This window comes from Palaemon carinicauda, chromosome 10 (assembly GCF_036898095.1).
Source record: "Palaemon carinicauda isolate YSFRI2023 chromosome 10, ASM3689809v2, whole genome shotgun sequence".
NCBI lineage: Eukaryota > Metazoa > Arthropoda > Malacostraca > Decapoda > Palaemonidae > Palaemon > Palaemon carinicauda.
In genome coordinates, this window is record NC_090734.1 from 126,781,273 (window position 1) to 126,807,366 (window position 26,094).

The 26,094-nt window shown below is 45.0% G+C and overlaps 1 protein-coding gene across 4 annotated transcripts in view; it reads right to left on the reverse strand.

Moving 5' to 3' along the window:
* The window catches only part of LOC137648729 (uncharacterized), a 95,101-nt gene that overhangs the window by 41,885 nt on the left and 27,122 nt on the right, over positions 1 to 26,094 (reverse strand). For all 4 annotated transcript variants that reach the window (XR_011045690.1, XM_068381787.1, XM_068381786.1 and 1 more), the window contains exons 3-4: positions 18,385 to 18,574; positions 17,263 to 17,430 (exon numbers count right to left, since the gene is read on the reverse strand). Coding sequence is in view for 3 of the 4 variants with exons in the window: in XM_068381787.1 (XP_068237888.1) it covers positions 17,263 to 17,430; positions 18,385 to 18,574 (358 nt within the window). In the remaining variant the exon portion in view is untranslated. The remainder of the gene's footprint in view (positions 1 to 17,262; positions 17,431 to 18,384; positions 18,575 to 26,094) is intronic.

Below are 26,094 nucleotides of genomic sequence, written 5' to 3' on the forward strand. Positions count from 1 at the left end.
TCTTCACATTATCTTTACCTTTCTTCTCATTCTTCCTATCACCCTTCGTTCCAATCTTACTATGTCTAGTCCCTTTATTTTCAATATCACTATCACTACCTTCCCCATTATCACTTACCCTATCCTCTTCCACCATCAACCCGTTACCAGAAGCAGAAGCCACTCCTCCGACTGCACCTTCACCCACGACAGTTTTCATCATCCCCATGACTTGCCCCATCATAGCTTCCAATCGGTTCTCCATCTGTTCCTCATTCTCTTTCATCCTCATCTCAACACATTCTTCCACTCTACAGTTCCCTTTAACTCCCTAAGCTCCTTCTGCATCGCCGCATTCTCCCAGTTCAACCTCTCATTCTCTACTAGCAACCTCTCTTTCTCAACTATCCACATCTGCTCCCGTTCTTTATAATGCCGCAATTCCTCCTCCAAAGCCTCGTATTTACCTTCCATTTTTCTTCAACCTTAATCCTAATTCCGTCCTTCGTCAAAGAGTCCAGCTTCAATCCCACCTCTATTGTCCCTGTTCGGGCGCCAAAATTATGTGGCGGGATGTAAACAAAACAACCCCCACACCCTTGAATCTTACTTACCTACAATGGTCTCCACAAAACAAACTTTCCCCTTACGTTATCAGCAGCGGGACTCTTGGACGAAAGGACAAAAATCAAAACAAAACATATCCTTAACACTATATTCTTACAAACTATAATAAATAAATCAATAACCATCCACAATCAAATTACCAACACTTAAAACCAATCAAAACTTAACACCAAATAATATAATATATAATAACCGAAAGCACCACTCATATAACCCGCAAAAACCCTAACAGACTTAAAATTACCCCACACACCAAAACCAATATTTGTTTATGTGTGGACGTCGTTGTCCACACAAGGGCCAACAGTCCTTTTATAGCCCAACCCCACAACTCGGTTGCAACGCCACAATATGGCAACACTTGACACTCAGTCAATACAAAATGTTTTAATTGATTTAGTCCGTGAGCGTAATCATCATCATCATCATCCTCATCGGTATCATCATCATCAACAGCAATCAGAAGTAAATTCGGTCAGGGTCGTCAACAAGTAAATCAATCTGAGCAGTCCTATCAAGTTCTGTTACAGGCCAAGTCGTCAACAAACAATTTTACATTCAAGAAAACCTCTCCAAAGGAGGAATCACGGCCTGCCAAAATAAAAAAGAAAAACACTTATGAACACTCCTAACTAACTTAACTATCGCACTATAATCAAAGATAAACAATAAACTTTCTATCATTCACGAACGCGCCTAACAAAAATCAATAAAAACAGTACTTACTCCGAATATAAAAAAAACACTTCACACAGCCGGCTTTCGAAGAACAAAAAAAATAGAACCGACTCCTTCTACAGTCCAAGATCCAATGCTTTCGCCCAAGACATTCATTACCGCCCTAACCTAGCTAAAAAGGTAAACAAAACCTCAAATATACCGACAGTCTTTCAAACAACAACCAATCATTCGCTAACTACCCTTGTTCTTAGGCACGCACCGCGGACACACAAAACACGCACACACAAACGCACATACACATACTCTCTCGCGCACGCGCGATCTAGCAAAACTAAAGCAAATTAAATTCTCTCTCTCTCTCTCTCTCTCTCTCTCTCTCTCTCTGACAAAACTAAAGCAAATAAACACTCTTTCTCTCTCTCTCTCTCTCTCTCTCTCTCTCTCTCTCTCTCTCTCTCTCTCTCTCTCACAAAACTAAGCAAATAAACACTTCCTCTCTCTTGCGGTTTGACAAAACTTAAGTAAATAAACACACTCACTCTCTCTCTCTCTCTCTCTCTCTCTCTCTCTCTCTCTCTCTCTCTCTCTCTCTCTCTCTCTCATTAATGACAAAGCTAAAGCAAATAAAATGTCTCTATTTAACACTACTAAAACAACACTCTCTCTCTCTCTCTCTCTCTCTCTCTCTCTCTCTCTCTCTCTCTCTCTCTCTCTCTCTCTCTCTCGATTTGGCAAAACAAAAAAAATAAATTAAAATAAAATTAATCCTCCACAGAGTGGGGCAAACACTTGGGGAGACCCACATGCTACTAGAATTTGAAAACCCTGCTGATGTAGCTCCAAGGGATCCTTGCTGCTGAAACATACTCCCAAGGGGACAAGCCTGGGGTGTGTGCCCAAAAAGCAGCAGTAGCAGTCACACTCGATGAGATAACGGAAGAGACGAAAGACCTCCTCGTTGTCTTCTTGGGCGTTGCCAAGACAGACCCCAGGAAAGGATTAGCTCTCTTCCCCCTCAAAGTCATACACCTGCCATCGGAAGGAGGCCACAACCTACACTCAGCAAACAGGGATAACTGCGAACAATTATGTCCCTTACAAGAAATACAGTGTGTGTGTGGATCTACAGTAAAGCCAGTTTATGCAAACTAGTTGAAACGTCCACTATGTCCCCGGAAATTTTGAATCTCTTGCTTTACTACTATAGCAATCAACAGCCAGCATTCACTATCTGATAGAATAAGAAAAATGTTATTTTCATTAGTAAAATAAATTTTTGAATATACTTACCCGACGATCATGTAGCTGTCAACTCCGTTGCCCGACAGAAATCTACGGTCGGGATACGCCAGCGATCGCTATCCAGGTGGGGGTGTACACAACAGCGCCATCTGTGAGTAGGTACTCAAGTACTTCTTGTCAACAAGAACTCAATTTTCTCCTCGGTCCACTGGTTCTCTATGGGGAGGAAGGGCGGGTTCTTAAATTCATGATCGTCGGGTAAGTATATTCAAAAATTTATTTAACTAATGAAAATAACATTTTTCAATATTAAACTTACCCGACGATCATGTAGCTGATTCACACCCAGGGTGGTGGGTGGAGACCAGCATACATGATAACAAAGAAGCTAAGTATCCCGTATTTCATTTTATCAGTTATTCAAAATAACAAACATAAAATAAATAAGTACCTGGTAAGGAAGTCAACTTGAACTATTACTCTGCCTTTTTTAAGTACGTCTTCCTTACTGAGCCTAGCGGTCCTCTTAGGATGCTGAACGACTCCTAGGTGCTGAAGTATAAAGGGCTGCAACCCATACTAAAGGACCTCATCACAACCTCTAACCTAGGCGCTTCTCAAGAAAGAATTTGACCACCCGCCAAATCAACCAGGATGCGGAAGGCTTCTTAGCCTTCCGTACAACCCAAAAAACAACAATAAAAAGTATTCAAGAGAAAGGTTAAAAAGGTTATGGGATTATGGGAATGTAGTGGCTGAGCCCTCACCTACTACTGCACTCGCTGCTACGAATGGTCCCAGGGTGTAGCAGTTCTCGTAAAGAGACTGGACATCTTTGAGATAGAATGATGCGAACACTGACTTGCTTCTCCAATAGGTTGCATCCATAACACTCTGCAGAGAACGGTTCTGTTTGAAGGCCACTGAAGTAGCAACAGCTCTCACTTCATGTGTCCTTACCTTCAGCAAAGCAAGGTCTTCTTCCTTCAGATGAGAATGTGCTTCTCTAATCAGAAGCCTGATGTAGTAAGAAACTGCGTTCTTAGACATCGGTAGAGAAGGCTTCTTGATAGCACACCATAAAGCTTCTGATTGTCCTCGTAATGGCTTTGACCTTCTTAAATAGTACCTAAGGGCTCTTACTGGGCAAAGTACTCTCTCTAGTTCGTTCCCCACCAAGTTGGACAGGCTTGGGATCTCGAACGACTTAGGCCAAGGACGAGAAGGAAGCTCGTTTTTCGCCAAAAAACCGAGCTGCAAGGAACATGTAGCCGTTTCAGATGTAAAACCTATGTTCCTGCTGAAGGCGTGGATCTCACTTACTCTTTTAGCTGTTGCTAAGCACACGAGGAAAAGAGTTTTTAATGTGAGGTCCTTAAAAGAGGCTGATTGGAGCGGTTCAAATCTTGATGACATTAGGAACCTTAAAACCACGTCTAGATTCCAGCCTGGAGTGGACAACCGACGTTCCTTTGAGGTCTCAAAAGACCTAAGGAGGTCCTGTAGATCTTTGTTGGTGGAAAGATCCAAGCCTCTGTGGCGGAATACCGCTGCCAACATACTTCTGTAACCCTTGATCGTAGGAGCTGATAGGGATCTTACGTTCCTTAGATGTAACAGGAAGTCAGCAATCTGGGTTACAGTGGTACTGGTTGAGGAAACTGCATTCGCCTTGCACCAGCTTCGGAAGACTTCCCATTTAGACTGATAGACTCTGAGAGTGGATGTCCTCCTTGCTCTGGCAATCGCTCTGGCTGCCTCCTTCGAAAAGCCTCTAGCTCTTGAGAGTCTTTCGATAGTCTGAAGGCAGTCAGACGAAGAGCGTGGAGGTTTGGGTGTACCTTCTTTACGTGAGGTTGACGCAGAAGGTCCACTCTTAGAGGAAGAGTCCTGGGAACGTCGACTAGCCATTGCAGTACCTCGGTGAACCATTCTCTCGTGGGCCAGAGGGGAGCAACCAACGTCAGCCGTGTCCCTTTGTGAGAGGCGAACTTCTGAAGTACCCTGTTGACAATCTTGAACGGCGGGAACGCATACAGGTCGAGATGGGACCAATCCAGCAGAAAGGCATCCACGTGAACTGCTGCTGGGTCTGGAATCGGAGAACAATACATCGGGAGCCTCTTGGTCATCGAGGTAGCGAATAGATCTATGGTTGGCTGACCCCACAGGGCCCATAGTCTGCTGCAAACATTCTTGTGAAGGGTCCACTCTGTGGGGATGACCTGACCCTTCCGGCTGAGGCGATCTGCCATGACATTCATATCGCCCTGAATGAACCTCGTTACCAGCGAAAGCTTTCGATCTTTTGACCAAATGAGGAGGTCCCTTGCGATCTCGAACAACTTCCTCGAATGAGTCCCTCCCTGCTTGGAGATGTAAGCCAAGGCTGTGGTGTTGTCGGAGTTCACCTCCACCACCTTGTTTAGCTGGAGGGACTTGAAGTTTATCAAGGCCAGATGAACTGCCAACAACTCCTTGCAATTGATGTGAAGTGTCCTTTGCTCCTGATTCCATGTGCCCGAGCATTCCTGTCCGTCCAGTGTCGCACCCCAGCCCGTGTCCGATGCGTCCGAGAAGAGACGGTGGTCGGGGGTCTGAACAGCCAATGGTAGACCTTCCTTGAGAAGAATGCTGTTCTTCCACCACATTAGAGTAGACCTCATCTCTTCGGAAACAGGAACTGAGACCGCCTCTAGCGTCATGTCCTTTATCCAGTGAGCAGCTAGATGATACTGAAGGGGGCGGAGGTGGAGTCTCCCTAACTCGATGAACTGGGCCAGCGATGAAAGTGTCCCTGTTAGACTCATCCACTGCCTGACTGAACATCGGTTCCTTCTCAGCATGCTCTGGATGCATTCTAGGGCTTGATTGATCCTTGGGGCCGACGGAAAAGCCCGAAAAGCTCGACTCTGAATCTCCATACCGAGATAGACAATGGTCTGGGATGGGACGAGCTGGGACTTCTCTAAATTGACCAGGAGGCCCAGTTCCTTGGTCAGATCCATAGTCCATCTGAGATTCTCCAGACAGCGACGACTTGTTGGAGCTCTTAAAAGCCAGTCGTCTAAATAGAGGGAGGCTCTGATGTCTGCCAAGTGAAGGAATTTCGCAATATTCCTCATCAGTCTGGTAAACACAAGAGGTGCCGTGCTTAGGCCAAAGCACAGGGCTTGGAACTGGTACACAACCTTTCCAAAGACGAACCTTAGGAAAGGTTGGGAGTCTGGATGGATGGGGACGTGAAAGTACGCGTCTTTCAGGTCTAACGAGACCATCCAGTCCTCCTGCCTGACCGCTGCTAGGACCGACTTCGTCGTCTCCATCGTGAACGTCTGCTTGGTGACAAAAGCATTGAGAGCACTGACGTCCAGCACCGGTCTCCAACCTCCTGTCTTCTTCGCTACCAGGAAGAGACGGTTGTAGAAGCCCGGGGATTGATGGTCCCGGACTATGACTACCGCTTCCTTTTGTAGCAAGAGCGACACCTCTTGTTGCAACGCTAGCCTCTTGTCCTTCTCCTTGTAGTTGGGAGAGAGGTTGATGGGAGATGTAGCTAGAGGGGGACTGCGGCAGAACGGAATTCTGTATCCCTCCCTTAGCCACTTCACAGACTGAGCGTCTGCACCTCTGCTCTCCCAAGCTTGCCATTAGGTCATGAGTCTGACCCCCACTGCTGTCTGGAGAGGAAGGAAGTCAGAACTTGCCTTTTGCGGACTTGGAACCCTTCTTGGATTTGCCACGGTGACTGTCGGCACGGGTACCTCCTCTGCTGGAGGTTCTGCCACGAAAGGGCGGGATGAACCGAGTTGCAGGAGTGTCTACTGCTGCAGGGCGGAAGGGTCTAGGCACGGAAGGTAAGGTTTTAGCCTTACGTGCAGAAGATGCCATCAGATCATGGGTATCCTTCTGGAAAAGAGAGGCAGCCATCCCCTTAATCAGCTCCTCTGGAAACAGACACTTGGAGAGAGGAGCGAACAACAACTCTGACTTCTGGCAAGGAGTGATACCAGCCGATAAGAAGGAGCAAAGATGTTCTCTCTTCTTGAGCACTCCTGACACGTACGAAGCCGCAAGTTCACCGGACCCATCCCGAATGGCTTTGTCCATGCTAGACATGATCAGCATGGCAGAGTCCCTATCTGAAGGGGAAGTCTTCCTGCTTAAGGCTCCCAAACACCAATCGAGGAAGTTGAAGATCTCGAAGGCACGAAAGACTCCCTCAACAGATGATCCATATCAGAAAAGGACCAGCAGATCTTCGATCGTCTCATAGCCAACCTGCGGGGAGAGTCAACCAGACTTGAGAAGTCGCCCTGGGCAGAGGCAGGAACTCCCAAGCCGGGTTCCTCTCCCGTGGCATACCAGACGCTCGACTTGGAAGCAAGCTTGGTAGGCGGAAAGATGAATGCAGTCTTTCCCAGTTGCTTCTTGGAATGCAACCATTCTCCCATAACCCTCAAAGCTCTCTTAGAAGAACGTGCGAGAACAAGCTTGGTGAAGGCAGGCGCAGCAGACTGCATGCCCAGAGCAAACTCGGAGGGAGGAGAGCGAGGGGTTGCAGACACAAACTGCTCAGGATACAAGTCCCTGAACAAGGCAAGGACTTTACGAAAGTCTAAGGAGGGAGGCGTAGACTTGGGTCCTTCAAAGTCAGAGTGCGGCTCATCCAAGTGTGCAGCTTCGTCATCCGATACTCCATCATCCGAAAGCTGAGTAGGAAGTGGCAAAGGCAGAGCAGAAAGCTGAACGGCTGAATCCGGCAGAACGGGTGCATGCGTAGCTGCGGATCCAACATCATGTCGCTGCTGGTCTGTCTGCGAGCTGGCAACAACAAAAGCAGAGTGCTGGTGCGTGGGTGGGGCTGCGGTGGGTTGCGGAGCATGCTGTATGGTATGCAGAGCATGCTGTGTGGTATGCGGCGCATGCCGCATGGGTTGCGGAGAAAGCCGCATAGTGCTGGAACCCGGCAGCTCTACAGCAGCAAGAACATGCGTCTGGCAGGGTGGACTGCGCAACGGTGGTGGAGCTCTCACAGGTGGAGTGTGGGAGCAGGCAGCCGCAGTATCTGCTGAGCGCACAACCTCGGCGGGTTGTAGGTTAACAGGTGCAGTGTTAACCTTCTCAGCATGATACTCCTGCATGAATGCCGCAAGCTGAGACTGCATAGTCTGCAGCATGGACCACTTAGGGTCTACCGTGGTCGGAGCAACAACAGACGGAGCAGAGGCCTGTTGTGGAACCACTCTACCTCTCTTGGGAGGTGTGCAGTCATCAGATGACTGCAGCGAGTCCGAACTGACCCAGTGGCTACACCTGGGCCGTTGGACTCGCTCGGAAGGGACCTTACGTTTGAGCGGTCGTGAGACCTTGGTCCATCGTTTCCTCCTGGAAACTTCTTCCACAGACGAGGAATGTAAGGGCTCATTCGTCTGTTTGTGGATGGGACGATCTTGAACAGATACGTCCGCAACCACTGAGGATACATCCGTGCGCCGATCAAGGCCTGCCGAACCCTTTGGTCCTTCGACATTGCTTCTCCCCTGGGCTTGGGAGCTTGCAAGAGGTCCCGGACTGGGAGGACGACTGGCACGCACAGATGTACCCTCATGCGCAACACTGACACTGACACTTTTCACATCACTAGCACTAACACTTCCCACGGCACTTTTCGCTTTCAGCTCTCTGACATCTGCCAAGAGCTGATTACGGTCATTAGCCAATGACTCCACTCGGTCACCTAGAGCCTGAATGGCACGCAACATATCCGCCATGGATGGCTGAGCACTAGTAGCAGGTTCGGGAGTCACCACCACAGGGGAAGGAAAAGGTTGAGGGGCATGGGGAGAGGAAAAATCCACAGAGCGAGAAGAACTCCTCCTGATTCTCTCCTTCTCTAACCTACGTGCATTTAATCCAAATTAATTCCAAAAGCTTGCTAAGCTAATGATAAAGCTTCCTGAATAGCGAAGGCTAAACTCTAGAGTAAATACATCACCAAATCGTGAACAACAACTCCAGAATCAACAGCGTATCCAAGTAGGTCTTGCCGGCGGCACGACAGAGGAAAAAATTGAGTTCTTGTTGACAAGAAGTACTTGAGTACCTACTCACAGATGGCGCTGTTGTGTACACCCCCACCTGGATAGCGATCGCTGGCGTATCCCGACCGTAGATTTCTGTCGGGCAACGGAGTTGACAGCTACATGATCGTCGGGTAAGTTTAATATTGAAAATTAGAAGTTTGATTAAGGGCGCAGCAGTACATTCATAATCAATGTAGCCGAAAACAAAGTGAAGAGCTTCCTACAGGTGCGGAGGCAGAACTCCTTGCCACGCTCACCAGCTGTTGTTAACAACCCCATTGACGATTTAAAAAGCCATTCTAGCTCACACTGAAAAAAAAATCCCTACTTAAAGGAAGATAAGTTTGTATATGTGTAGCAACAAATAGCTTTCATACCTTGTAGATCTCTACAAAGATATTTACAAATTTGCCTTCTTTGGATGATGGAGAAAATAGTTAATCATAATAAATTAAATACATACACTGTACAGCACTAACAAAACCTTTTTTTTAATTAATGCTATATATTTCCCACCTGCATTTATACTTTCCAACCCCATTATATGATAAACATATGTAATTGTTTTGTACCTCATATATAAAAATAACATGGAAATCAAGCCTCATACACAAAAATATTATAGAAGTCAAAATAAACTATAAAAAACAGTACTATGAACTGTACTGTAAGACAAAAAACTAAACCTCTCTATAACCCTCTTTTGTAATGGTGAGAAGGGTATCAAAGTAAAATATTGTCAGTTACAGCCCCTAAATCAAAGTAAATAAGGGATTTTGACGAAGGAAAAATCTATTTCTGGGAAGAGGCCTGTGACGCCCGGTGAGAAAGGTCCTTCCTTATACCTTTCCTAATATAAATCTTCCAAATATACTAGAGAAAGATAAAAGCATGGAATGCAGAGGTTACAACCCTCGCGCGAACACCTTGTAGGTGTCGTGTATTAAACAAAGGCGTGTGTAAACCACTATTCACAGGTTGTCTTCCATTTAGATAATCCCTTCATCAATGGGGAGGGCCGTGACAGGCCCTAGATAACATGGTTGAACTCCCCAACGACACCTACCACGCGCGCCCTCTAGGACATCCTTCTGCAAGAACATATGGCTTGGCAAGGAAAAAGAGGGGTGGGGTCCGTATCAAATAACCGGGAAGGGTTTCACCGGGCGTCACAGGCCTCTTCCCAGAAATAGATTTTTCCTTCGTCAAAATCCCTTTTCTGGGGGGGCCTGTGACGGCCGGTGAGAATGTACCAGAGAATGCCTTCCAAGCCCAATAAATTAATAACATGATAAGGAGAAAACAAACACCATGTAAGGCAATAATATAATACTGTAAGTAAACATAAATCATAAACTAGCCATAGGCATAGGGGATGTAATGCTAAAATAATATGAGGACCAGGGATCACCTGAGTGTCCCGTCGTGAAAGGAATCAACCTTACATGTCTAAGCATATCTAAACTTTACAGGAATGATAATTACAATAACAGTTAAATCATAACAATTAAACATGGCAAAATAACTTAGGGCTAACGAACCACCCAGGAGAGTGGCGACGTGGTGTGAGAGGTGGTCAGGAGGGAGGAGAGAAGAGATGGAATAAAGAAATAATCAGAGATTAATGGGGGGAGATAAGACTCCCCGCTGCAACCGTAGGGTATTCAAGGGCCTGTAAGTTCTTTAGATAGTGGCGTTTGAAAACCATAGGAGACTTCCAACCCGTGTATTTTTTAAGGTCATCAAAGTCCATGTTCTGGAAGTAATTGATAGAGGTAGCTATTGACCGTATATCATGAGCATGGGGAAATGATTCCGGGTTAGCATGTTTAATGAAGTAGAGGATTTGTTGTCTGATACCTTGAATGGTCAAAGTACCACCTTGTTCCCTGATAAATAAGGGGCCAGACGAGCGGGTGGCAGATCTAGCTAAAAAGGTCCTGAGAGTAGTGACTGGACACAGCGAAGGATCCTGGGGAAGAGAGATGATCTTCCAAGGGGACCACCTATTTTGCGGGTCCTCATTTTTTGCTAGGAAAGCTCTGTCTGGGGTAAGCAGTACTTCGCCTGTAGGGAGGAAATCTATGTTTTCCGGGTTACGTGAGAGCGCTGCTAGTTCTGAGATTCTAGCACCTGAGGCCATAGCTGATAGAAATAACGTCTTCCTAAGCAGAGTGATATAAGAGCAGGACTCGTTGTCAGTGTCCGACGCGAGTTTGAGGACATTGTTCAGAGACCAAGAGACTTTTTGTGGCCGATCCAACGGCCGAAGCCTAGCACATGCTTTTGGAATAGATGAGAAATAGGAATCAGCTAGATTAATGTTAAACCCAACCAGGAATATCTTCTTCAGAGCTGACTTGATGGTAGTTATAGTGCTAGCTGCCAAGCCCTTGTCAAATAAGAACCTAAAGAACGAGATGGCTAAATTCGGAGTCATACGAGTGTGGTCTGAATTCTTTAAGAAACCTGCTAATTTCTTAACAGCCGAATCATATTGACGAATTGTCGAGTCCCTTTTGTCCGCTTCGATGAAGAGAACGTTTTCCGGGTCAATGTTTGCGTCTTTATGCGCTGCAAACTTCATGAAGTCCACAAAGTTAGGGTTTTGGCTATCCTTGAGGAATCTGACACAGTCTGTGTTTGAATTACTTGGGTTAGTTTGGGGAATGGAATCCGGAAGGGTCGGAGTTTCAGCTCGAGGAGGAGAGGAAACCAACTGCTCTTTGGCCAGTGAGGTGCTACTAAGGCCACTGTCCCCCGGAAGGAGCGTAGTTTGTGCAATACTTTCATTAGAAGATTCACTGGTGGAAATAGGTAAATCTTCCTCCAATGGTTCCAATCCAGGGTTAATGCGTCTATGGCATAAGCCTGAGGGTCCATGTTTGGTGTCACATAACAAGGAAGTTTGTGATTCATCTGAGTTGCGAATAGATCTACCTGAAGGCCCGGAACCAGCCTGAGTATCCACTGGAATGAAATTATGTCCAGAGACCATTCTGATTCCAGTGGTTTCATCCTGGATAGTGAGTCCGCTATCACATTCTGGACTCCCGCTAGGTGGGTTGCTGACAGGAACCAGTTCTTTTCTGCTGCCAAGGTGAAGATAGTGACCAGGATCTGATTCAGGTTGGGCGACTTGGATCCTCCTCTGTTGATGCAGTGTACTACGGCTGTGCTGTCTGACACTACTCTGATGTGGGTCGACCTCGGAGGAGAGAGCCTCTTCAGGGTCAAGAACACTGCCATGGCTTCGAGAACATTGATGTGGAAGTGTTTCATGGCGGGTGACCAAGAGCCCTGAAACATCTGACGTTCGTAGTAACCCCCCCATCCACTCAGAGACGCGTCTGTATGAATTGTCACTTGTGGGGGTGGGAATTGAAGAGGAACCGATTTGGAAAGGTTCTTCGATTCGGACCATGGCTGTAATCTCATTTTCAAGACAGAGGGGATTTTCGAGACCTTGTCTCTTAAAGGTACTGTGGCTCTCTTTCTCCAAACTCGATTGATGTCTTTGAGTTTGGCTTTCAATAGGCGATCTGTTACTGAGGCGAATTGCAGAAGGCCGAGGATTCTTTCTAAGGCTCTTCTGGACACCTGCCTGTGTTTTAGAAAATTCTTGACCTTGGAAGCTATTTCTCTTACCTTTTTGGGAGGTAGAACCAGCTTGTGCCGTGCAAGGTCCACTGTATGCCTAACCATTCGAAGCGGTCTGATGGAAGTAGGCGGGATTTTTGGAGATTGACCCGAAATCCCAGGTTGGCGAGAAAACGAAGTACTTTCTTCGTAGCTCTGTTGCACTCCAGGGCTGACCGAGCCCAAATAAGCCAATCGTCCAGATAAGCAACGATCTGAATCCCTTGGTTCCTGAGTTGTTCTAGCACCGTCTCTCCCAGTTTCGTGAATATCCTGGGTGCAATGTTGAGGCCGAAGGGCATGACTTTGAATGCAAAGGCTTTCCTGCCTAGACGGAAACCTAGGTAAGGAGAGAAGTTTCGAGCTATTGGTACGTGATAATAGGCGTCGGTAAGATCGATAGAGGTGGTGACGGCCCCACGGGGAAGCAGGGTACGTACCTGAGAGATGGTCAACATCCGGAACTTGTCGCAGAGGATGTAAGAATTTAGCTTTGACAAGTCCAGGACCACTCTCAATGCCGACGAGCCTTTCTTCGGAACTGTGAACAGGCGGCCTTGGAACTTCAGCGATCGAACCCGTTTGATTGCTTTTTTCTGTAGTAACTCGGTGGTGTACTCTCTCAGAATGGATGTGGGTCTCTGGAAGAAGGTCACTGGTGGAGGAGGGGAACCTTGTGACCATTTCCACCCCAAGCCTTTGGAGACTATGCTGTGAGCCCACGGACTGAAGGTCCAACGGTCTCGAAAGTGGTAAAGTCTCCGCCCTACCGGAACTATATCATTGCGAGGGAGTGAATCTAGGTTCTTTCCCTCCTCGAGAACCCCTTGTCCTAGGTCCGCCTCGTTGACGGAACTGTCCTCTAGCCCTGTAGCTACCTCTCTGGTGTCCACGAAAGGGACCTGAGGGTCCGTAGCTTGGGATGTATGCGGGTGAGGGCATCCAAACGGGGTTGGGTTGGGTACCTGGGGGAGCAGTGAGGTAGACCACCTGTTGAGGGTGTTTCGGCTGTAGAGGAGACGAAGCAGTGGGAGACTGTGAAGACGAGTGGGCAATCGACGATTGTTGGTAGTGACCTCGGCTCGTCTTGTAAGGGGCAAACCTCTGTTTCTTCCTGAAGAAGTTTTGTTTTTGCCCTTCAACCCTCTTTTTGGCAGTGAGGCCCCACCTCACTTGCAAATTTTGATTTGCTCTCGCAGCGTCTTGTAGTACCTTGTTCACCTCCTCCTGAGGAAAAAGGTTCTTACCCCAGCAGGGGGAAGCTATCAGCCTATTCGGTTCATGCCTGATCGTGGCCTCAGAAAGAACGTGCTTCCTGCAACTAACCCGAGCCGAACAAAACTCGTGTAAGTCGATTTGGAAGGACAGAGACAGGTTCTTTGTGAATACCCGGAACATGGTCTCGGTCGGGTAAAGTGAGGTTAGGGACTCCACGGAGGTAATGGAGTGGAGAGACCTAGCCAACCTATTCCGTGCCTCAAACTCAGTCTTGAGAAGAATATCTGGTAATTTAGAAAGCTTCTCGGAGAACAGATTAGAGGCACAGTCTGGGTCTAACTTCCCTACTGTGAAAGTAGCGGGGGCATCATCCCAGATAGTAACGGTACTCGGAATGAGCATGGAGGTGGGATCGGTCTCTTTAAGAGCTGGCATGGCAGAACCTTCTTTGATAGCCTGAAAAGTAAGAGCTGCCACTTTATCTGTAATAGGCAAGGTAATACCTGGAGAAGCTGTAAATATGGTGTAGGCTCCTTTGTGTGGGGTGAGCTTGGAATTAGTGCAACCCCAGTCTGACAACGTCCTGGCCCAGAAAGATTGGGCCTGCTCTTTAGGGAATATTACCGTTTCCTTCGGTACCTTGTCTAACCTAACCAAGGCATGTTCTTTCAATCGCACGAAGCCGTTAAATGGGAATTCTAGTCCCGGAGGGTAAAATTCTAAGTCCTCTAGAGGACGGGTGCCTATGCCCTCTAGAGTTATGGCACCATCAATATATGGAGCATGTAAGGCAAACCTCCAAGGGTTGTTTTTCTCGAAGGGAGGTAACTTCGATGCGTCCGGGGCTGAAGGAGGGGGCATCTGAGTTCCGGAACGGATGAGACTTGCCACCATATCTTTGAGCTCCGTCATAGCTCCTCGGTCTGCCCTAGACTGTTGAAGATATTGTTGTATCTGCTCTTTCACAATATCCCTGACCATGGCGGCGGATAAAGGGGGCTCCCGAGCTTGATCCTCTAACGAAGCCCTGGACTTAGTAGACTTTGACTTCTTAGGAGTCACGGTTTTAGGTATAGCAATATGAACATCAGGATCCTTTGAGGGTCCCGGAACCGGTGACACTGATAATGGCAAAGCTGAAGGCTTAAAGGTACGTAGTGGCTTCACCTTGGGTCGTACAGGAATGGAGGAACCTAGAGGAGAAGCCGTAGGTTTATCAAAGCCGTGAAAGGAAGTAGAAGAGGAAGGAGTGTGGGGTGAAAGGGGGTCCACCAACTCAACACCACCTACCTGCTCATCCATGGGTTCCTCGTCCAGACCTTGGTAGGGCTCGGCCTCCGTCACTAAAACCTCTTCCTCAGTTAGAATGGTTTCTCTAATCACTTCAATTAACGGGGCCGCTGTCTCCGGTGGAACTGCTGCAGTAGTAGAGCCTGGGAATAGGCGAGAAGCCATGTCTCCATCAAGAAGATAGGGTGCGCCAGCAGGCGCATTCCTCCCAAACCCTGACACCCAAGGCCGGAGAGTAGCTCTCGCCTCCCTGAGAGATTCATCATCAGCCTGAAAGAGGAGAGGGAATTAATGATGAAGTCAAAACTGAAGTCAATATACAAAGAGCAATTAATTCTTCGCAAAGAATATTAACAGGGACACTAGAACCAACTTACCTCCTCGCTCAGGAGTAGGGCTGACAGCCCATAGCAGAGCATGCATGCCTCCGGAAACCATATCGTATAGGGGGCTTGTCCCGGTTCCCGAGAGAAGGATATGGCGCAATGGGCATGGGCCCGGCATAGATCATGGCCCATGGGATCAATAAAGGCAGCGGAGCAGCCCCTGGCAGTGCAGCGGACTTTCTGTAAAAAGAAAGAAGACATAAGTCTGGATGTTCCTTGAGATTCTTGTCATTGACTTATGAATCAGAAACACTTAAATCTTAATTAATGTGTGAGTATGGTAGTAGCTAACACCTTAAAAAATAAGAAATTATAATAGAAAACCAGTAACCACATAGCATGAATCTCTAAACTTCATCGATATCACACTGTTAACTCCGGTTCTGGACTCCTGCTTGATCTCTGTTTTTACCGGAGGTCCGGTAGCAAAGGCCCGTCATCGTGAAATCGTGACCGTCTCCGGTACGATAACATTATCCTCAATGAATGAGTTATCTCCAGTGAAGCCGGAGATACGATGAAAACGGGGGCCTTAACTGTGTAATTGTGATCAAACATGACAAAGGTTCGTGTGTAAAAGGCTTCAGCCGGAGTCCGAGTGCCGGATTTCACCGTTGCACTCCAAAAATCTGCTCCGGAACGATAACTAGTTCTCACCCAATGAGTATCCATTATAGCGGAGCATAACTCAAGGCGGAGCCAAGCATAACTCAAGGCGGAGCTAAGGGTGTCGGTATAAAACGACCCCAATTAATGACTCATACACTAACGTACCTAATAATAGTGTTAGCTATATTAACAGTAACCACATCAATAAATCGTTTATAATATTAAACGTACTATCATCAATTCTGATACTGAGAAGAGGCCTGAATAACCCGTGATCGTATAAAAACGGAGAACGGGAAATTCACCTCTCTTACTCAAAGAAAACGAGAGAAAGGATAACTCATACCTGTAGAACAGGAAACGAGCACTCTATGCTTTCGCTCTCAAGGTTACATATTAAAAATTAACATCACACAATAAATAAGAAAATTAATAAAATTGATTGCTTTTCTTAGTAATAGTAATAACGAAGAATAACGACAACGTAACCAAAAAACAAGGATATAGTCTAAAACGAACCCTCCAGGAGGGTACAAATTAACAGACTAAATCGCTAAGCTTTAAATCGTTACTATGCTTTAAAACGCTAAGTTTTAAATCGTTACTATGCTTTAAAACGCTATCTTAAATCGCTATTCTTCGTAGGTCCAAATTGGACTTGCAAGCAAATAAATACCATAGTAAAAATTAATAATAATTAATGATAACATAAAAGGCCATAAAACGTAAGTGATATAACCTATCCGACAGAGTACCAGATGGGCAAAATTAACTAGAAAATTTACCGAAGCGAACATACCCAAAATGGCTGCCGATATCTCGGCAGGACAATCGCTTCCAAAACTAAAAACCACCATAATGGAAATAGAACAAATGCCCGGTACTGTCAAAAACTGCCAAAACAAACTATGGTACTTAACATTGGTAAGGGTGAAGTAACAACGTCAGTCATGTTGAAATAACGAGAAATTCTTCGAAAAAACACTGTGCCCAAAAAAAACTACGCTTGCTTTAAGTCCAATTAAAGAAGGATGTCCTAGAGGGCGCGCGTGGTAGGTGTCGTTGGGGAGTTCAACCATGTTATCTAGGGCCTGTCACGGCCCTCCCCATTGATGAAGGGATTATCTAAATGGAAGACAACCTGTGAATAGTGGTTTACACATGCCTTTGTTTAATACACGACACCTACAAGGTGTTCGCGCGAGGGTTGTAACCTCTGCATTCCATGCTTTTATCTTTCTCTAGTATATTTGGAAGATTTATATTAGGAAAGGTATAAGGAAGGACCTTTCTCACCGGCCGTCACAGACCCCCCAGAAAAGGGATTTTCTTATATTCCTACATGACTATTTATGTATTTAATAAGTTCAAAGCACAAAATTTACAGTAAATAGTATTTATTGATAAAATATATATATATATGAAACCTTAAAAAATAGTTATAAAAGCTCAGTATCTTAGCCTGAAAAAAAAAACGTAGTTTTACATTTGATTAATGTACTTACTTATACTTTTGTTTTCCATAATCCATTGAATAAACTGCTGGCCAGAGAATGCATTCTTTATTGTAGAAAACAATGACATTCGGTGGCTATGAAGAATTCCACTTTTCTTCAAATCCTCAATAATCACTACAGCTGGGTCATTTTCACATGCAAATTTGGTCTCATTTTCTGCAAATAAATTATCAATCCTTCATGAAATCTTCCGAAAGTCAAAGGTCAAATTAGTTTAAGTAAAGTGAAAAAGAATGTTAACTACTGTATACTCACTGTATACAAATAATTCACAATAACTGAAAAATATTTTAGGAGAAATAAGCCTTTGTTTAAATAAATGCAAATATATTGTTAATGCACAGCACTTATTTGAATTCAATGACACATTCCTTTTCAAGATTTATACAGCAATGATAATAGCTTCTCTTTATCCTTAGAGTAAAAAATAAACCAATCCAAGATTAAGGGCAGAGTGAAGGCTGACTCATAACTAAAAGCCTTTTAATAATGCTGTTCAAGAGTTATGATTCTTTCCAGATACATGTATAGTAATAAGAATACTTACACTATGTGTTGAAAAGCATCTTTCAGAACTCTTCAAAGGAATCCAGGACCAGATAAGGTTAAAGATTTTAAAATGTGTTTGAAGTCCTTCCCCTCACAAGGAACCTTCTTTTTTTTTAAGGGGAGGATATGAAAAATCCACTAAAACCATTCCCTAGTGGTCTATCAATTCTATCAACCAAAGCCTTTATATCAACATAAATGCATCAGACCATTGAATTTAAGAAAGCAGTTAAAGAACAGACTTTTTAAGCAGCTATGCCTATCACAGAGACTACATCTCTTAGACCTATAATCATCCAGACCTAACAAGACACTACAGTGAATATAGCCTACAGCACAGTGAAGAAAAAGTGAACTATATTTCAAAACTACTGTATAAACAAGGCACATGGGTAGCCTAGATAAAATAACAAAAAATCTCAATAAGAGCACATTTATTTTTAGAATGACAGGGCTTATTCACTATTGATATTAACTTCAAGGAATAAAATATAAATTAAATTAATATGGCTGTCATAATTCTAAAAGGTTATGTAAACATGAAACAGAAAGAATTCTTACCAGTCACATCAACAGCTTCAGATGGATGTGGTATTACCAGCTCATCTTCTTTGGCTTCATTTTCTTGGACATCATCAAGCAATTTCTTCCAGGCTTCTTCATCTCTAAGGGCATTTTGCAACTCTTCATTTCCACCAACATAGGTTTCATTGAAAAATATTTGTGGTACACTTGTCCTCCCTGTTTTACCCTGTAAGTTCAGTTATGGTGTTCTATAATCTATTTCTTTGCAATCTTACTCAACAGTCTAGTACAGTACAATACAATGAAACACCTACCTTAAACACACACTTTCCACTGAAGAACTATTCTTAGAAATATTCAAAGAAGGAAAAATAATTCTCAAATTATCATATTAACTTAGTAAAGAACTAGAACTTAATATGATATTTTGATTATAAAATAAATTTTTGAATATACTTACCCGGTGAATATATAATAGCTGACGTTTCCGACGGCTCGACAGATTCCAAAAACTCGCGAGCGATCGCCGTGAAGGTTGCGGGTGTGACCACCAGCGCCGACTATCGGCCAGATACCGCATATACTTGTCAATTTCTCCAGTTCTTTTCAGTCCGCTGGGTCTCTATCGGGGAGGAAGGGAGGGCCTTTAATTTATATATTCACCGGGTAAGTATATTCAAAAATTTATTTTATAATCAAAATATCATTTTTAAATATTAAACTTAGCTGGTGAATATATAATAGCTGATTCACACCCATGGTGGTGGGTAGAGACCAGTATTAATACAATAAAGGCGTATATGCTCAAGAGTTTTTTGACAATTATTTCATAAAAAACCAACTTAAGTATAGGTACCTGGTAAGGAAGCTGACTCTGATGATTACTTTGCCTCATTAGTCTGCTTTTCTCACGAAGCCCAGCCATCCTCTCAGGATGCTGAAAAACTCCCAGGAGCTGTTATATCCAGGGCGAACACCCCTATAACAGGACCTCATCAATACCCTTAATCTGGGCGCTCTCAAGAAACAACATTTTGACCACCCGCCAAATCAAAAAGATTGCGAAAGACTTCTTAGTCTCCCGTACAACCCAAAATAAGATTAAAAGTTTCAAGAGTAGATTAAAAGGATATTGGGATTAAGGGAATGTAGTGGTAAAGCCTTCACCCACTACTGCACTCGCTGCTACGAATGGTCCCAGTGTGTAGCAGTCCTCATAAAGAGTCTGGACATCTTTCAAATAATATGAAGCGAATACCGACTTGCCTCTCCAAAAGGTCGCGTCCATAATACTTTTAATGGATCTATTTTGCTTAAACGCTACTGAAGTTGCTATCGCTCTGACTTCATGAGCCTTGACTTTAAGTAAATTACGATCCTTCTCACTTAAATGAGAGTGTGCCTCCCGAATCAAAAGTCTAATAAAATAAGACCACGCATTCTTAGACATGGGCAAAGAGGGCTTTTTAACGGAGCACCATAAAGCCTCTGAACAACCTCGTAGCGGTTTAGCTCTGGATAAATAAAATTTAAGAGCTCTAACGGGGCACAGCACTCTTTCAACTTCATTCCCCACAATCTCAGAAAGACTGGGGATATCAAATGATTTAGGCCAAGGACGAGACGGAAGTCCATTCTTGGCCAAAAAACCAAGTTGAAGAGCGCATACTGCTTTATTAGTGGAGAAGCCGATGTTCTTGCTAAAAGCATGTATCTCACTAACCCTTTTAGCTGAAGCCAAGCACACCAAAAAAAGTGTCTTGAGGGTAAGATCCTTCAGGGAGGCTGAATTTAATGGTTCAAACCTGTTTGACATAAGGAACCGTAGGACCACGTCCAAGTTCCAAGCAGGAGTCGAAATATGACGCTCCTTGGAAGTCTCAAAAGACTTAAGCAGGTCTTGGAGATCTTTGTTATTAGAAAGATCCAAACCCCTATGCCTGAAAACAGAAGCTAACATGCTTCTGTAGCCTTTAATGGTGGATGCAGAGAGGGAGCGACCGTTTCTCAGATAAAGCAGAAAATCCGCAATCTGCGCTACAGAGGCACTTGGAAGAGGAAATAGAGGAGGACTTGCACCAGTCTCTAAATACCTCCCATTTCGACTGATAGATCCTGATGGTAGAGGATCTTCTAGCCCTCGCGATCGCTCTAGCTGCCTCCTTCGAAAACCCTCGAGCTCAAGAGAATCTTTCGATAGTCTGAAGGCAGTTAGACGAAGCGTGGGGAGGCTTTGATGAAATCTCTTTACGTGAGGCTGTCGCAAGAGATCCATCCGCAACGGCAGACTTCTTGGAACGTCTACCAGCCATAGAAGTACCTCTGTGAACTACTCTCTCGCGGGCCAGCGTGGAGCAACCAATGTCAACCTGGTCCCTTCGTGAGAGGTGAACTTCTGCAGCACCTTGTTTAGGATCTTGAAAGGTGGAAAGGCATAAACGTCCAGGTGAGACCAGTCCAGCAGGAAAGCGTCTATGTGGGCTGCCTCTGGATCCGGAACTGGAAAGCAGTAAGTCGAGAGCCTCTTTGTCAGTGAAGTCGCAAAAAGATCTATGGTGGGTTGACCCCATGTCATCCATAGCTTCTCGCACACAGTCTTGTGCAACGTCCACTCCATGGAGATGACTTGTCCTCTTCTGCTGAGGCAGTCCGCCAAGACATTCATTTTTCCTTGCACAAATCTCGCCAAAGGAGGGATGTTACTTGCCTTAAATGGAGTTCCTTCTGATCCGTGGACCAAAGACCCGAGCATTCCAGACTGTCCAGTGGAGCTCCCTAACCCAAATCCGATGCATCTGAATACAATACATGGTTTGGGTTCTTGATCGCAAGAGAAAGACCTTCTCAAAGTCTGATGTTGCTGTCCCACCAAGTCAGACATGTCTAGACTGAGTTGGAGATTGGGAAAGAAATACTCTCTAAGCCCTTCTCCTTGTTCCAATGGTTTAGGTGAAATTGGAGAGGGCAAAGGTTGAGTCTCCCCAGAGAGATAAACTACTCCAGCGATGAAAGAGTTCCTACGAGGCTAGTTCAAACTCTTACAGAGCAACTGTTTTTCTTTTGCAAGTGTAGGACTTTTAACAGAGCTTGTTCCATTCTTGTGGGAGACGAAAAGGCCCGAAAAATCAGACACTGTATCTCCATTCCCAAATAAAGAATAGTCTGGGATGGGGTACTGTAAGTTACGACTTCTCTACGTTCACTATGAGACCTAGCTCCTTGGTTAGGTCTAATGTCCATTAGAGGCTCTCCAGACAGCGATTTAATGACGACGCCCTGATTAGCCAGTCGTCAAAATAAAGGGAGGCTCTGAATCCTCAAAAAATGTAGAAAGCTTGCTACATTTTGCAAGGGCCTTGTAAAAACAAGAGGAGCAGGAATGAGGCCGAAGTACAGTGCTCGAAATTGGTACATTACTTTCCCGTCCACAAACCTCAGATGTTGTTGAAAGTTTGGATGAATCGGGATGTGGAAGTATGCATCCTGAAGGTCGAGAGAGACCATCCAGTCGCCTTCCCTTACTGCTGCCAAGCCAGATTTGGTAGTCTTCATCGTGAAGTTTGTCTTGACAATGAACACATTGAGCGCACTTACATCCTCTCAAGTACTCCTGCAGTGAACGTGGCTGCCAGATCATTGGAGCCATCCCTGATAGCCTTGTTCCTGCAGTGAACGTGGCTGCCAGATCATTGGAGCCATCCCTGATAGCCTTGTTCATGCATAACATAATTGTACAGCAATACACTGACAGCTGGAGAGACCTTCTTACTTAAGACTCCCAGGGACCAATCCAACAAATAAAAACTTCAAACGCTCAAAAAAAACTCCTAACAGGAGATGGTCTAGCTCTGAAGCCGACCATAAAATCTTGGAGCGTCTCATGGCTAGACAACGAGGAGAGTCCACAAGGCTTAAGAAGTCTCCCTGGGCAGAGGCAGGTACTCCCAAGCCGAGAACTTCTCCTCGAGCTTCTCCTGTGTCACACCAGATGCCCGAGCGAGAAGCTAATTAAGAAGGAGGAAAAGCAAAAGCAGACTTTCCTAAACTTCTCCTGGATTCCAACCAGTCTCCCAGTAAGAGCATGGCCCTCTTGGAAGAACAAGAGAGAACTGACTTTGTAAAAGCGTCGAAGAAAGTCTAGGACAAAATTTCACTAAAGAAATTCATAATTAAAACACAAGGGATTGTTGGACCACCCTAGGTTACTCCTCTTCTGAATGACTCCCCAAAGGTACATTAGTTGAAAGGGGGTCATCTACTTCTTCAGAAGGCACATCATCTGATAAATCTAAAGTCTTGCGAGAAGGAGATTTATATTCAGAATGACGTGAAGGAAAAGCCTGACAGGCTACATCAACTTGTATATGAACAGAAGTTAAAGTTGGAGGGTCGATGTCACGTTGTGACTGCAGAGAATGTTATTCTACTACACGTCGTGACAGAAGTAACTGACGTTCAAACGTCCCGTAGTAACAGCGGTGACTGCTGTTCGATGCAATATCGTGACTACGATGACTGACCCTCGACGTCACGTCATGTCTACGGTGTCTACCGCTCAACGTCACGTCGTGTCTGCGGTGTCTGCATCTCAACGTCACGCTGTGACTGCGGTGGCTGACGTTCAAAGCGATCAAAGTTACATCGAGATTTATGCTCCGCATCTCGCTTAACAGCAAAGCTGTCACTAGAGATAACGTCAGCGTGGCGTAACAAAGCTCGTCTAGAAGGTTGAAGACCCAAATCACGTATCCCAGAACCGTGACGTACAAAAAGCAAAGGATCCTTTCGCACAGGAACAGGATCGAAAGCTTCTATTGAAGAAGAAAGCTTTAACAGCATATCTAACTTCGGATCAACCTGTGACTGCAGTGGCTGACGTTCAAACGTCACGTAGTAAACAGCAGTGACTGCTGGATCGATGCTATATCGAGACTACGGTGACTGACACTCGATGTCACGTTGTGTCTACGGTGTCTACCGCTCAACGTCACGTCGAGTCTGTGGCAGAAACGTCTGTACATGAACGTCATCGCTATGAACGGGACTCTTATTATGACTACAGCTAGGACGTTGAACTTGTTCTGAAGGAACTAATAAATGTTTCAACCGTCTCGAAACTTTACGCCCAGGCTTTTAAAGAGACGAATCATCGGAAGACGAGGAGAAACTTCGTCTCTCCTGTCTTATGGCAAAGACGTGCTTGCCGAGCAACGTCTGATACCTTTGAGGGAACGTCTGTTCGTTGGTTTACACTCCTCACTCCCTTAGGTCCTACGACATTCCTTCTCCCTGGTGCAGGGGAGCCTGAAAGAGGTCTCGGACTAGGCAAGTGACAAGCACGAACAAACGAACCCTCCGCAACACAGAACATGTTTTTTTGCACTTACTTCACTGATATCGTAATAATTTCACATTAAACATGAATAAAACTGATTTCTACCTGAAGCACGCAATTCTCCCTTACATCAAAAGGTTAGAATTGCGAAATGAGTCGTATAATGTAAGCACATTAGTACAAAATGAAACACACATGCAAAAATCAATAAACATATACATATATATCGAATAAAATGATATTTTAATTATAAAACAAATTTTTGAATATACTTACCCGGTGAATATATAATAGCTGCTGCTCCAGCGGCTCGACAGAAAACACACACAAAAACTCGCGAGCGATCGCTATGAAGGTTGCGGGTGTGCCCACCAGCGCCAACTATCGGCCAGATACCGCATATACATGTAAACAGACCCAATTTTTTCTCATCCCGCTGGGTCTCTATCGGGGAGGAAGGGGGGGCCTTTAATTTATATATTCACCGGGTAAGTATATTCAAAAATTTATTTTATAATTAAAATATCATTTTTAAATATTTAACTTAGCCGGTGAATATATAATAGCTGATTCACACCCATGGTGGTGGGTAGAGACCAGAGTTAATTAAGTTTACAGCGTATATGCTTAGAGTTTTTGACAGTTATATCATAACAAAACCCAAATATATAAAGGTACCTGGTAAGGAAGTTGACTTAGACGATTACTCTGCCTTATTAGTCTGTCTTCCTCACGAAGCCCAGCGATCCTCTTAGGATGCTGAAAGACTCCCAGGAGCTGAAGTATTAAGGGCTGCAACCCATACAACAGGACCTCATCAAACCCCTAATCTGGGCGCTCTCAAGAAATGACTTTGACCACCCGCCAAATCAACCAGGATGCGAAAGGCTTCTTAGCCTTCCGTACAACCCAAAAAACAATATTAAAAACATTTCAAGAGACAGATTAAAAAGGATATTGGAATTAGGGTAATGTAGTGGTAGAACCCTCACCCACTACTGCACTCGCTGCAACGAATGAACCCAATGTGTAGCAGTCCTCGTAAAGAGTCTGGACATCTTTTAAGTAAAATGACGCGAACACTGACTTGCTTCTCCAAAAAGTCGCGTCCATAATACTTTGCAGAGATTTATTTTGCTTGAAGGCCACGGAGGTTGCTATAGCTCTAACTTCGTGCGTCTCAACCTTAAGCAAACATCGGTCTTTCTCATTCAAGTGAGAATGAGCTTCTCGTATTAAAAATCTGATAAAAAATGACAAAGCATTCTTTGACATAGGCAATGATGGTTTCTTAACTGAGCACCATAATGCCTCAGATTTACCTCGTAATGACTTAGTACGAGCTAAATAGAACTTAAGAGCTCTAACAGGACGTAAAACTCTTTCCAGTTCGTTGCCTACGATCTCTGATAAGCAAGGAATATCAAAAGATTTAGGCCAAGGACGAGAAGGCAGTTCATTTTTGGCCAGGAAACCAAGTTGAAGTGAACAAGTGGCTTTTTTCTGTAGAAAAGCCGATGTTCTTACTGAAGGCATGAAGTTCACTGACCCTTTTAGCCGAAGCCAAGCACACTAGGAAAAGTGTCTTGAGGGTGAGATCCTTCAGGGAGGCTGGATGTAATGGCTCAAACCTGTCTGACATGAGGAACCTTAGGACCATGTCTAAGTTCCATCTAGGAGTTGCCAAACGACGTTCCTTAGAGGTCTCGAAAGACTTAAGGAGATCTTGGAGATCTTTATTGTTGGAAAGATCTAAGCCTCTATGTCGAAAGACCGAAGCCAACATGCTCCTGTAGCCCTTAATCGTGGGAGCTGAAAGGGAGCGAACCTTTCTCAGATGTAAAAGAAAATCTGCGATTTGGGCTACAGAGGTACTGGACGAGGACACAGATGCTGACTTGCACCAGTCTCGAAAGACTTCCCACTTCGACTGGTATACTCTAATGGTAGAAGCTCTCCTCGCTCTTGCAATCGCACTGGCTGCCTCCTTCGAAAAGCCTCGAGCTCTTGAGAGTCTTTCGATAGTCTGAAGGAAGTCAGACGAAGAGCGGGGAGGCTTTGATGGACATTCTTTACGTGGGGCTGACGTAACAGATCTACCCTTAGAGGAAGACTTCTTGGAAAGTCTACCAGCCATTGAAGTACCTCGGTGAACCACTCTCTCGCGGGCCAGAGGGTAGCAACCAACGTCAACCTTGTCCCTTCGTGAGAGGCGAACTTCTGCAGTACCTTGTTGACTATCTTGAATGGTGGGAATGCATATAAGTCCATAAAAGACCAATCCAGTAGAAACGCGTCTATGTGGATTGCTTCTGTATCTAGGACTGGAGAGCAATAGATTGGTAACCTTTTGGTCAACGAGGAGGCAAAGAGGTCTATGGTGGGTTGACCCCAAGTAGCCCAAAGACTCT